The 13033-nt window shown below is 37.5% G+C and overlaps 1 protein-coding gene across 1 annotated transcript in view; it reads left to right on the top strand.

Moving 5' to 3' along the window:
- Nucleotides 1–12439, top strand: part of Cd55 (CD55 molecule (Cromer blood group)) — a 23163-nt gene extending 10724 nt beyond the window's left edge. Inside the window, exons 7-11 of the mRNA XM_021173946.2 lie at nt 2219–2263; nt 2366–2516; nt 3174–3256; nt 4022–4042; nt 11150–12439. Of these exons, the coding sequence (XP_021029605.1) occupies nt 2219–2263; nt 2366–2516; nt 3174–3256; nt 4022–4042; nt 11150–11208 (359 nt within the window). The 3' untranslated portion in view covers nt 11209–12439. The remainder of the gene's footprint in view (nt 1–2218; nt 2264–2365; nt 2517–3173; nt 3257–4021; nt 4043–11149) is intronic.
- The last annotated feature ends 594 nt before the right edge of the window (nt 12440–13033 follow it).

Here is a 13033-nt window from a genome sequence, read left to right as displayed (position 1 = left end):
CTTCCCCACCAAGCCCAGGAAGATTAGGGATGCATGGAAGGTTCTGGCAGAGCAGTTGATAGCTGTAGGAGGGAGTTGGAGTGAAGCCCCAGGACTGGCCTGTTGTCCTAGGACCTGTGTGCTGCTGTCCTTCCTTATCACACTATCTACAGTGATATTGAGCCAGAACCAGAGTGCAAACACTATTTGGTGCTCAATCTGAACTTGGTATATAGAAAACTGAATTACTTTAGATGTGCCCAAGGCACTGTGCTGCACAGATGGGTTCTTCTTTATTGAATAATCAATGCCAGAACGCTTAGACACCTGACCTTAGAATGACCACCTGCTTCTGGTCCCTTGTTGAGTAGATTAATATTAGTATCAACAAAATGCACAGAAAGAACAAGAAAGAACGAGACCGATCTGCAGTCACCAGTGGAGAATTCCACATACCTATTACCATAGCTAAAAGGAAAAAACAAAAGAAAAAGGGATAAAAAAACGTATTAACAATGGAGTACGGTGATCCACCAGTGGTTTGTGTTAAACAGAATTTCAGAGGAGAGCTGAACCCATCATGACATGTGGTCCTTTTTAAGTCACATATACCACATGTCCCAAAAGTGACTCCTGCCCTCCAACCTTGGTGGTGTTTCTTCACCGCATCCTTCCTGACTACCCTGGAATTTAGAACAGTCATCAGGAACAAAAGGGAAATCATGAGAAAATTAAAGCTCAGTGGGAGTGTGCAAACCCTTTGGATTGAAAACAGGAATTTAGGGGAACAAAGAATCATTTTTACATCCTTATGAGTGCCTTAAAATAAGTAGCCTCTCTAGAGATGTCACTACCTCCAGTCTTGCCATTGATGTTTGCCTGCAGGAATTTTGTTTTGTTCCTTATAAGTAGACTGTGACATAGACCTTTTTTGTTGTTCAAGAAAAAGCAGGAAAAAAATACGTATACCATCTTATAGAAACTTAGAACAAAGTGTCTGGTGTATGGAGGGGGCATTATTAGTGGATATAACCTGTTGTCACTTCAGGGACAGTCCGTGTAAAAAGTGACTTACCTAAACCATTCTCCACAATGAATGTCAAGCAATCTACACTGGGATTTTTTTTTAAATTGTTGTTAGTGTATTAAAATTGGCCCGGAGTTATATAACTTAAGGGGAGGTAATGTGATGTTTCAGAGGGAACATACAAAGTGCAATGACTTAATTTGCTTTTGTGTTTGTATCCTTGGTGTTGGGATGAAGAAGACAAATCTTAGAAGGATCAAAGACTCCATGAAGTTCAATCTTACTCAGGGCTGCCTGAAAGCGGTTAGTAAAACCATGCCAAAGGCAGCTGGCAAGGAGTAAGCCTTCAGATTCACTAGGTCATCCTGAAGAAAAGGGACAAAGTAACTGCTGTCATACTCATATAAAACCATGCTTTGGTGTGAGTGGAAGAGAGAGTTTTTAAAGAGAAAATTGAGAGATGTGTCACATAATGGGATGTTATTCTAACTTTTTTCTTTATATAGAAAAAACTTATATGTGCAAATAATGAAATGTTATATTAGTATAAGTCTAGTTTAGTCACATATAGATATGATGTAGCCTCTACTTTCATCTTATATATGTGTGTGTACATATATATGTATGTACATATATATATCCATATATATGATATTATATAGCTATATAAAATCTAAGATCCACTAATGAGAGAAAACAGTCACTATTCATCTTTCAGACTGATTTATTTTACCTAGTATAATGGTTTTTAGTTGAGAAATTAGAAATGAGACTGAGGGAATGGATAAGAATAATGAGAGAAAAAATAAAATAATTTAAAAAATTAAAAAAATAAAAAAAATTTAAAAAATAAAAATTTAAAAAATTTAAAAAATTTAAAAAATAAAAAATAAAATAAAAAAAATAAAAAATTTTAAAAAAAAGAAAAAAAAAGAAAAAAAGAATAATGGGAGAAAGGAGAAGTTAATATTGTCAAAATACATTGTTTATTTATAGTACATATCTTTATGAAACTCATTATTATGTACAGTTAATATGCATGGATTAAAAAATGAAATAGATGAGGGGCATAATAAGGGCTGGATTTCTAACAGTCCTCTCTAGGTGTTTATGGGGAGAGAAAGAACAGTCATTGAGCAAGTAATGACTAGGGAAGCTTTATATGGTCAGCAAGATTTAGCAAATTTTTAACTTTACATTGTTTTCTTATAGAGAAATCCAAGGTCCCAACGAAGAAACCAACAATTAATGTTCCAAGTACAGTAATCCCCTCAACGCCTCAGAAACACACAACAGAAAATGACCGAAATACAGGAGTCCCACCAACACCTCCGAAACCTTCCACAGTTAAAGTTCCAGGTACAAGAGTCCCAGCAATGCCTCAGAAACCCACCAGAGTTCATGTTCTAAGTACCAGAGTGCCACCAATGTCTCAGAAACCCAGCATGGTTAATGTTCCTGATACAAGAGTCTCACCAAAACCTCAGAAACCTACAAAAGCAAATATTCCATCTACAGCAGCCCCACCAACACCTCAGAAAGCCAACACAGCAGATGTCCCAGCCTCAGAAATCCCACCAACACCTCAGAAAGCCAACACAGCACATGTTTCTGCTACAGAAATCCCACCAACACCTCAGAAAATGAACACAGCAGTTGTCTCAGCTACAGAAATCTCACCTCAGAAAGTCAGCACAGCACATGCTTCAGCTACAGAAATCCCACCAGCACCTCAGGAAACCAACCTAGCAATTGTCCCAGCTACGGAAGCTTCCCCAACACCAAAGAAAGCCAACACAGATGGCCCAGCTACAGAAATCCCACAAACACCTCAGAAAATGAACACAGCAATTGTCCTAGCTACAGTAGAAGCCTCACCAACACCTCAGAAAACTAACACAGCAAAAAGTTCAGCCACAAAACCAGCAACAGCTCAGATGTTCCTCATATCAACTATTGAATCTGCACAAACCCCACCAATAACCCAGCATCCCACCACAGTTAATTCTTCTGCTGTACAAACTGCACAAACAGCCCAGACATTTGCCACAGCAAAACCTTCATTGACACAGAATTGGCCAGCTACACAAAGGCCCACCATTTCACACTTCTCAATGACCAAGGGTCTCCATACTGTTACACAAAGATTCACTTCTGCTCATATTACAGCAACCCCGAATGTACCTGTTACCAAGACAACGGTACGTCATCCAACAAGAACATCTTCAAACAAAGGAGAGCCTAACTCAGGTCAGTGGATTTTGTTCAGATTTCCTGTGGGCAGGTCTAATGTTGTGATAATGGAAACATAACTAAGACTACAGGGTCCAACAGTCTCCAGGCGTTCCATAGACATGCACAATATGGCAAAGAAATGGAGAGTCTCATTAATATCTGCAGAAAGGGACTTCAGTTTCTGACAGTTTTTTGTTTTGGGCTTTTTCTTGTTTTTAAGATAATCTCATTATATATCCCAGGCTGGTCTTGACCTCTCAATACCCACTGCCCCAGTTTCCCCAGTGCTAGGAATACATGCCTGTTCTCTATACTTGGGTTCATAGTTTTTGATCATAGATTATATTGCCATTTGTTTTTTATTTAAGCTTTTTAAACTTATCTCTTGTCCTCAAGTCATCTAAAAAAAATGCATGTGATATTTGTTTTGGTGTTCTAGAGCTGTCATGGCTTATGTTGACCTTGGTAGCTCTATCCAGCAGAACTTATTATGTTTATGTTGCTGGAGTAAATAATGTGTGGTTGTGTTCAAATATCTATATTGGTAGCTCTATCCAGTAGAACTTATTATTGCTTATGTTGCTGAAGTAAATAATGTATGTATGTTCAAATATCTATATGATGTATATGTATAAATTAGTTTTTTTTAATTTGTGAAAGTTTGATCTTATGTATAGCTGTTAATATATATTCATATATATTAAGTTGTCGGCAAATTAATGAAAAGTTAAAATGTTGAGTTTTATAATTCTTTTCTCCCCCTCTCCTCTTATTTGTTAGGTGGCGACCATTTTATATATGGTAAGTTTGACTCACAGGGAGTTAGAAGAAATTGCCATCACTGTGGGAAGCATAGTCCATATTTCTGGAAGAGAATCTTATCTTATAACTGTCTCAGGAAAACCATCAAAATGCAGTGTTTCTGGGCACCTAAGGGAAGATGGGTAAATCCCTTTAATCGGCTTGTTTTGTGGACACCTTTAGGCATCCAGTATGCTCCTTCCTATTCTCAACCCTGTTCCTGTTCTCAGGCAGTCTTAGGACAGCTTCAGGTCATTTGGCCAATCAGTCAAGTAGCATTGAGTGCCCGTTGTGTCAATCGCTCATTTTAGGGGCAGAAGAATAAGAGAAACAGAGGTCAACTTGGTTCTTGTCTAAAGAGCTTTATAATTAACCAACTCATTGACCAGTTTTATGTCTCTGTCATAGGCCAAGTGCCAGCAAGAGTCCCAGTTTTAGATATATTTTTCCTTCAACTCTAGTAACAGTTTTAAGCAGAGTTCTGTTAAAATGTATTCTCTACATGCTAATATGGTTGTCAAGGGTAAAACATATCTTGTGTTGTGAATCCTTTTAGCATTTGGTCAGTATTTTTCTTTGTATATTATATTTACTGTNACTCATTAATAAGGTCAACCACCCCCTGAACAAAATGGTAAGAGACTTTGTTAAATAGAAAAATAGCAAAGCAGCATACAAAGTCATGTGCAACTGTAAATATCCTTTCATGAAAAGATGTGTATTTTAACATTTTGTACTTATCACTGATATCCCCTTTTCATACATGAATGAATGCATTAGCTAAGGGANATGCCCTGAAAACAGGNACTNGGTTTCTATTGTTACTTCTATGGATATTTGTCATACTTAGTTTACATTTAAGCTAAAGATTTAGTTAGAGATATCACAGCAGGGGCAATTGCTTTTGTACATTTTCTATTTTAAATAGAAATAAATGTATTGTAAGCTAATGAAAAAACATCTCCTGATTGATTTGCCAAAGTGATGAGTGTAACATCTGACTGTCTGTTGTTTGCTCAGTGATATTTACTGTAGATTTGAGATACTGGCTATTTAACATTTTTTTTTAAAAATAAATGTAGTTTTTATGGTTCTGGGGGTATAGCACAGGCCTTGTATGCATCAGGCACAGGCTCAGCTGATGAATTCACCCCTCTTGTTTTATATTTGAAATTTCCATAAGTATGTATACTTGTTTTCAGGAAGCTTACTGAGGGTCTGTTCTAGTTTACCTGTGTTCTGACAGCTCATTCCTGCAGTCAGGCATCTGGCGCAAGTGTCACTGCTTAATTGTATCCTGTTAACTCACTGTAAAGATGAGACCCGTGTTACGGGAAAAGTGGCTGTTTATTCATTTTTGTTTCTTTATGGACAACTGGGAGTGTTTTTAATTTCACCTGCTAGTGAGAACACTGAGACTTGGGCATCACTGAAATTTCATGCTTATATATTGTTATACTGCGTTCTTATTGAGCTCCTTCATTCTCACTTGGCAAAAAGCTTTTGTCCACTATATGACAATATACTAGAAATTTGCCATTTTTCCCATTTAATTCCTCTAAGAGAAGATAGAAATCATCAGATCTTCTTAATTTGCATTATCAATGCCACTGGTGTGAATTTTAAATGTTGTGATCCTTGGCTCTGCCAGAATCCATTCCCTACCCATCTCTCATTCTAATCTTCTCTTTGACAAGAATCTGTTAAGCATCTTTTCCCCTGATTAACCACACCTCATGAAATATTAATTCCATGCATGCATTGTAAATCATAAATCTATGTTTTCTATATGCCTGTACTTTTTACATATAGAAAAGTAATCTTTTTACTCTGTGAGTTAGCTCTCTTTGGCAGTATTGAGATCAGTATAGTTTTATTGCCTTTTAGGTTGACATCATCCAGAAGAAAAACAACAAAAGAACTTGTGTTTACAAATCGGTCAAACTTTGGTTTCAATCTGACTTCTTTTGTTTAGTGAATATTTAACCCAACAATTAAGTTAATTTCTTGGGTCCCAGTTTTCTCATCTATGAGACAGAGTCTGTGTAAGCTTACAGGTTATAAGGGACATGAGCAATTCTAGCCCAAGTAGCAAGAGATGAAGGCATGAGTCTCCATGAAGTCATAGTATGGGGTCCTTGTTCTTTCTCTGAGATAGTTTTATGCAGATGCCTTGGACTCATAGAAACCTGCCTGAACCTGGGGTTAAGAGTAGGGTTTTATTGCTGTGGCAATGCACAACAATAATAAAGGAAAAGAGCATCAATGTTCAATGACATCAAATAACTATTTGCCAAGGACCTCCTGTTTGCCTCGCCCTGTGCTTATTGATTGAAAGTGATCAACTGAGACAGAAAATCTTGCAGTGTTTTAAATAGTGCAGAGATGCATCTCTGACAGAGAATCTCAGGGAATTACTGCTCTTATTGAAGAATGGCATTTTTAAAAGTTACATACTTCTCCTTGGATCTCTTCAACTTTCAGATTGGNGGCATGTGCATTATTATTGTAACTGCATCCATTGTTGCATAGCACCCTCTATGCTAAGTTGCTCAACTCTTCATTCAATACTTACTTATGTTTGTGTTTGGTGTTTTATAGATTACCCAGTGAATTTGAGATCATAAACAATTGCATTTATGGATAAAGGTCTTGCTGGTAACTTGAGAATTATGCTTTTATTAGTTTCCTGGTCACTTGTGTCATTTGTACTCTACAAATAGTGTCTCTTTAAAACTTTCCTTTGAGACTCAAATTATTTAACCTACGGAATGTGAGTGAAGTCCAAGGCACCTTCTTACTCTGAAATGATATCTTTTNTCAGTCACCACCTTCAATCAGACTGCAACAAGCTTACATTTAAATACTGCTTCTTTCCCCCAGCAGTACCAGGCCCTGCTCTTTGAGCACTGAGATGGCTTAGGATATTTTACTTGCTCTTCCTTCTGAGAAGACAAGTGAGTGACAGGCACTGTTGATTGCTGAGTCTCTGGTCCAAGGGAACCACATGCAGGTTGCACTTCATTTCTCCTATTGACTTCTTGGTCTTGCGTTCTAATGGTGAAACTACTGTGTATGTAGAAGCTTCTGTGTTGCCAGTTTCCCCTCTCAAGGCTTTGAGGCTGCTGAGATAGTAATTGGTATCCCAGGCCTCATCAGTGTTCTGGCACTATGATCTTAAAAGTTTCTTCTTCTTCTTCTTCTTCTTCTTCTTCTTCTTCTTCTTCTTCTTCTTCTTCTTCTTCTTCTTCTTCTTCTTCTTCTTTTTTTTTGTGAAATTTGAATATTGTACTTAAATCACATTCTTAGCTTTAGAGCTCTTTTGGAATACTATCTCTTTCTCTTTTTAATTACTACCCTGGGGGATGGCTTTCCCTCTCTCTCCTCGTCTCTGCCAGTATTTTTAAGGACAGTAATGGTATTTCAAAGAAAAATGATATTAAAGTCAACGTTCCTCCTCACACTATATGACGACTTACTCCCTTCCTACTGAATTTAATGTATGGTAATACCTGTGTGCTGTAGAGAAGCAAAGATATCCTGGAAAAGCTGGCACATAACATCTTTACATTGTCCATGAAGAAACAGTTTCCCACATCTGGTATGGGAAAGGAGCTAAGCCACCCAGACCAGTTCTGAACTCCATCTTTCTGGTTTGAATCCAGAGGGTCCTGTATGCAGGCTGTGGCTTAGGAGGTTTCACTTTTATCCTTAAGATGGAAAAAGACCAAACTGCCTGTTGGAGTTTGAGTGAGGCTCAAGTAGATTGTCACCCATCAAGAGAATCAAAAGGTTCTCAGCATAAAGTCAACACCCAGGCATTAGACAGCAGAGGTTAAGTCAAGCCTTATTCGAAACAGCTGATGTGCTTTGAGTGGGATTAAATATAAATGGCCTAGTTGGCTCTTCTACTGGTCAAGTAGGGTGATTTTAATGGATCCTATTTCATCGTGGCAGTTTAATTACTCAGAAATCAAAGTGTTTGTGCACAGCCGATTTACTTCAAAACTGACTTAATTCCTGCCTGTTTTAGTCAGTTAATTATAATAACTGCCTTTTAATGCTATTATTAAAGCGCCATTTTAATGTTAACTCAGATTAGTTTCCTTTTTATCCCATATAGATCTTTTTCCTCTGTTAAACTAGCCGGAGCTTTTAAATACGAAAGCTTCCTCTTTCCTTTTTTTTGGCTTTACATGAATTAATGATTTTGCATGTTTACCTGTCACTGAGTATACTTAGTGCCTGAGGACCAGAAGAGGGCCTCAGATTCTCTGGAACTAAAGTTACAAATAGTAAACTGCCTTGGCTGGGAATTCAACCCTGTTCTCTGGGGAAAAAAAAAAAAGCTAGTGGTTTTTACTGCTGAGTCACCTCCAGTCCTCGTGCACACATTATTAAAGGCTTACAGATTCCAGTTTACCTGTATTTACTGCACAGTGTCATAGAAAGAACTTAGACATCTGTGGATTTTAGAGCTATGAGGGCTTCCTGGAACCAATGTTTTTCATTCCTTAGTACATATCAAGAGATGGCTGCCTTCAAAAAGCAGTGTTCTTTATTTCCAAAGTTTGAGTTATTGCCAGAGTTGTTTGTTGAACTTAACTGTTTGTTGAATGAATGGGTGACATCCTGATTCTTTCTTTACTGTGATGCACATCATCACTTAACTTTAAAAACCTTATCGTTTGAGAATTTCATAAATGGATGTCTTTAAAGGTTTGTTTATCTTTATATGCACAACTGTTTTTGTTTGCATCTATATATGTGTACCCCCTGTGTCAAGTGCCCTATTGGTCAGAGGAGTCAGTAGATTTCTTGGCACTGGAGTTAGAGCTGCTGTGTATGAGGGGCTCTGGGAATTGAACCCCAGTCATCAGGAAAAGCAGGCGTTGTTCTTGAATCAGTGAGCTATCTCTTTAGCTCATGACTGTTTTGATCAGTGTCCCTACTCCCTCCCTCCAAGATCCTCCTATGCCCACACCACAGGATTTTCCTTCTAATCTCATGGACTTTTAAAAAACCTATTGAATCTGCCTAGTGCTGCCAGTCTGAGTTGCCATAGTCCTGACCACTGGAGTTAGGGGCTGCATCCAAAGAACATTGACTCCGCCTACCCCCAGCATCCACTACATCCATCATATTTTCAGTGTCTTTACCAGGAGTACCTCAGAGAGGCTTTCCCTAGGAAACTGGGGATTTTCAGTGACTTGATTTTGGGAGGTCTTGTAAATGGCTACTCTGAGACTGTGTGAAACAGCTCTGTTGTAACTAGAAAACCCCTTTAGCTCCTTGGGTACTTTCTTCATCTCCCTAATTGGGGACCCTGTGAGCATCCACTTCTGTATTTGTTAGGCACTGGCAGAGCGTCTCAGGAGACAGCTATATCAGGCTCCTGTCAATAAGATCTTGTTGGCATCCAAGGATATATGCCCCAGTATAGGGGAATACCAGGGCCAGGAAGCAGGAGTGTGTGGTTGGTGAATAGTGGAAGGGAGAAGGGGATAAGGGATTTTCAGAGAGGAAACTAGGAAAGGGGATAACATTTGAAATGTAAATAAAAAAATTCTTAAAAAAAAAAACTAAACAAAAGACAGTTTCACAAATGTCCTCCACTATCCTCTAGTTCTTAGAGTCTTACTACTCTTCTTCTGAGATCGTACATGGCCATAGAGGAAGGGCTGTGGTGAAGATATCTCTTTTATTCTCGTTATCTGCACTCTGGGCACTTGTGAGTCAGTGTTAATCACCATCTAGATGCATCTTCTAAGCATCTCTGAAGAGGACCAAGAGCTTCCCTGATCTATGGGTGTAAAAATAGAGACTTGGGGCCAATTTAACATTGTGCTCAGTTAGCAGAACATTAGAAGGAGGATTTCCCATAGGGCCTGTTTCTTACTTAGCTGTGGGTACTTGGACTAGTTAACACTACCAGATCTATCTCTAGGAAAGGCCTGAAATCCAACCAGCAGTTGGTTGTCTCCACTAGATTCATGTCATTGTTGTCTCAATGGGTACATCTTGCCAGCCTAGTCCTTCCTCCACTGACATGGTCCATAACTGGGTAAGATGGCTGATGAATTCCCCATGAATAGCATATATAGCACCTTCAGCTACTATGGAAGTTAGGCAGTGGTGATGAGTGTGTTCAGTCCCAGCTTGCATTCCCAGTGTCTTATGGTGATTCCTGAAACAGTGTCTGACCATCAAGTTCAGGAGGGTAACCAAGAGTAATGACAATGGCTTACAGTGTTTTGAGGAGACCATGGTACCCAACTGACCAGCAGATTAAACTGATGTTGGGTTTTTTGTTTGATTGCCTATTATGCCTTGTATAGGTCAAATCCACTTAAACTCATCTCATATATGTACATATATTTTAGGAGACCACAACAATAGTAGGGCTCCATGTAGACTTAAGCCCCTCCTCCACCTTGCCATTTCCTACTCTGCATTAATTCCTGAACTATTGTTTTATCTTGTTTGTACTAGGCTTATCTCATTGTAATTACAAGTATTGGCATGCCATTATACCAGAAGTATTTGAAAGAGGGAGTGATGGTTCTTGGGGCTTAGTAAAAATGTTTTGGTTGAAATACTTTCCTCCATAAATAGGTTATCTTATTTTCTGTGTGTTTTTCTATTCACTTGTTGACTTTTAGACTCTCCATTATCCCAGAAACATCGACATTGAGTTATGTTTTTATAACTTTATGTGTGGATCATGAAAGATAATTTTTATGTCTTTTTTGAAAATAGTTTAATGCAAATGTTTTTATGACTGTTCTCATTGTCTTAATCTATTGAAACTTTACATGTAGTTGCTCAGGTGTCTTTCATTGGCTCTTATTCTCAAAGTATCTTCAGTGTGCTTGGTTGCTAAGATACAAAAAGCTGTCTTTCGTACTTGTTTCCACAATTACTGAAGTATATTGAAGTAAGCTGAAGGCTCTAATTATCTTTGACTTACGTAAAGATATTTGACATTTGTTTTGAGCTCCTAATTAGCCAGTTCTTCTAGTGTTTTATCCCACTGAACCTAAAAAGTTAATGTTTATCGTCAGTAAATAAAATCATTTTGATATTAATTTTTTCTTTAACTTTCAGGACATACATGTTTAATAACCTTGACAGTTTTGCGTGCGATGCTATCACTCATTGGCTAGTTGACATAGCCAACGAAGAGTTAAGAAGAAAGTATATACAACTACTGATAATACTTCTAGTTTGTTAGACTATCCAAGAAGAATGGATACAATAAATTTAATAGTGTTGTTTGTTCTGCATGCTGTCATTGTCTTCAAGATGTGTTAGAAATGTTAAGAAAGCACGAAGAAAGTTTGTTTGGTATGGCATTTGTGATGCATATAAGTCTCTTGGAAATATTTCAAAACTAGACAAATTCACAACATTGTATGGTCTCTTTTCTAAAAAGTGTGGGAAAGTGTAGAAAATTTTCAGACTAGTATGGTAATATGGGGAGAGGGAAATCATGATTTCTTTTGCTAGATCTATCCTGTTAGTCTAGCTTACAATTAAAATAGGAAGCTAAAACATACTGATTAGATTGCAAAAGTAATCCAAAGTCCCCAAACAAAATTTCTGTTCTTGTAAGCAGAATCGCCACAGAGGTGGCACATTCTAATTTAACCCTTGACCTGAAGATGTTTTCATTTCTACTTTCTATGAAAATGAGTTGGCTAAATGTTATAAAGGAAGACTATGCTAACAATCCTGCCGTAGGATGGGAAATAGCTCACTTGATACAGTGCTTGTCCCACAAGCCTAAATCTCTGAGCTCCTTCCTGAGCACACAGTTATAATAATCCCAGTACTTGGCAGATGAAGGCAAGAAGATCAGAAGTTCAAGGTCATTCTGGGTTACCTGATGAGTTTCAGGCCAACATGGGATACCTGAGACTCTGTAGTAACAAACAAACAAACAAACAAACAAACATCATCGATGGATGGATGGATGAACAGGTATAGATAGATAGAAAGAAAGAAAGAAATGAAGAATGTTGAACCTTTTGACTTAGTTGATGGCAAATTAAGAGGATGTGGTTGGAGACCACCTTTAGTAATTTACCTGTAAACACACAGATCTGAGTCAGGAATAGTTCACTGTATTTAAGAAGGATACACTGCAGTTTGCTCTCAGGGAAATCTTGTTTTGTTTTCACCCGTAAAAATGCTTTCGGAAGGTATCTTCACAGACTGATCATTTGTATAATAGTGTCTGATGGTATCGTAACATCTATATATGAACAGGTTTTGTACTTCGGACATGGCATGTTCATAGCCAAATTGTAAATCATATTCTTTTGTAATATTAAGATAAACCTATTTATATTTATTTATAGCAGTAAACATTTTAGTTTTAAATGTATATCAAGAAGATTTGTAATAAAAATAGAAATAAATACACTGTTGTCTCTTGTAATATTTGAAATTTCTTAAATGTGAGTTTTTTAGTTCTAGATAAGAGATTCCTTTTCATGCCCTTAAGTAGTACGAATGTTGTCTTTTGACTATCTCCATGTGAACTGTTTTCAGTTCCTTTGAAATTGTACATGCTTAGGCATGCCATCTATCATTTTTCTGGTATTGATTCACCAAAAGATAACCCCATTAACATTAATGTATAGGATGAATATAGTCTTTTCATTTTCAGTTGCATTTTGAGTATGGACTTAATATACATGCAATGAGGCTAACTGATTATTATTCCATTGCTTCATATATTTTGTCTATAGTGCTGTTGAAATACTTCAAAAAAAATCACATACCAAGAATTTAACATGCATTTGGAGCAAATGGTGTACAATTTCTGGTTGAACCATAGGCTTCAGAATGAGTTTCTAATGGAAGGGACTCATATTTATGCCTGCATGTGTTAAGTTTGCCTGCTACTTCCTAGAATGACAGAAATAACAGTGACTTGGTTATTAAGAAACTTGTCAGAGCTCCCACATGCTTGTGCTGACTACC

The sequence above is a fragment of the Mus caroli genome, chromosome 1 (genome assembly GCF_900094665.2).
Source record: "Mus caroli chromosome 1, CAROLI_EIJ_v1.1, whole genome shotgun sequence".
Taxonomy (NCBI): domain Eukaryota; kingdom Metazoa; phylum Chordata; class Mammalia; order Rodentia; family Muridae; genus Mus; species Mus caroli.
Note: the sequence above shows the minus strand (reverse complement) of the source record. Positions and strands in the feature narration are given on the sequence as shown.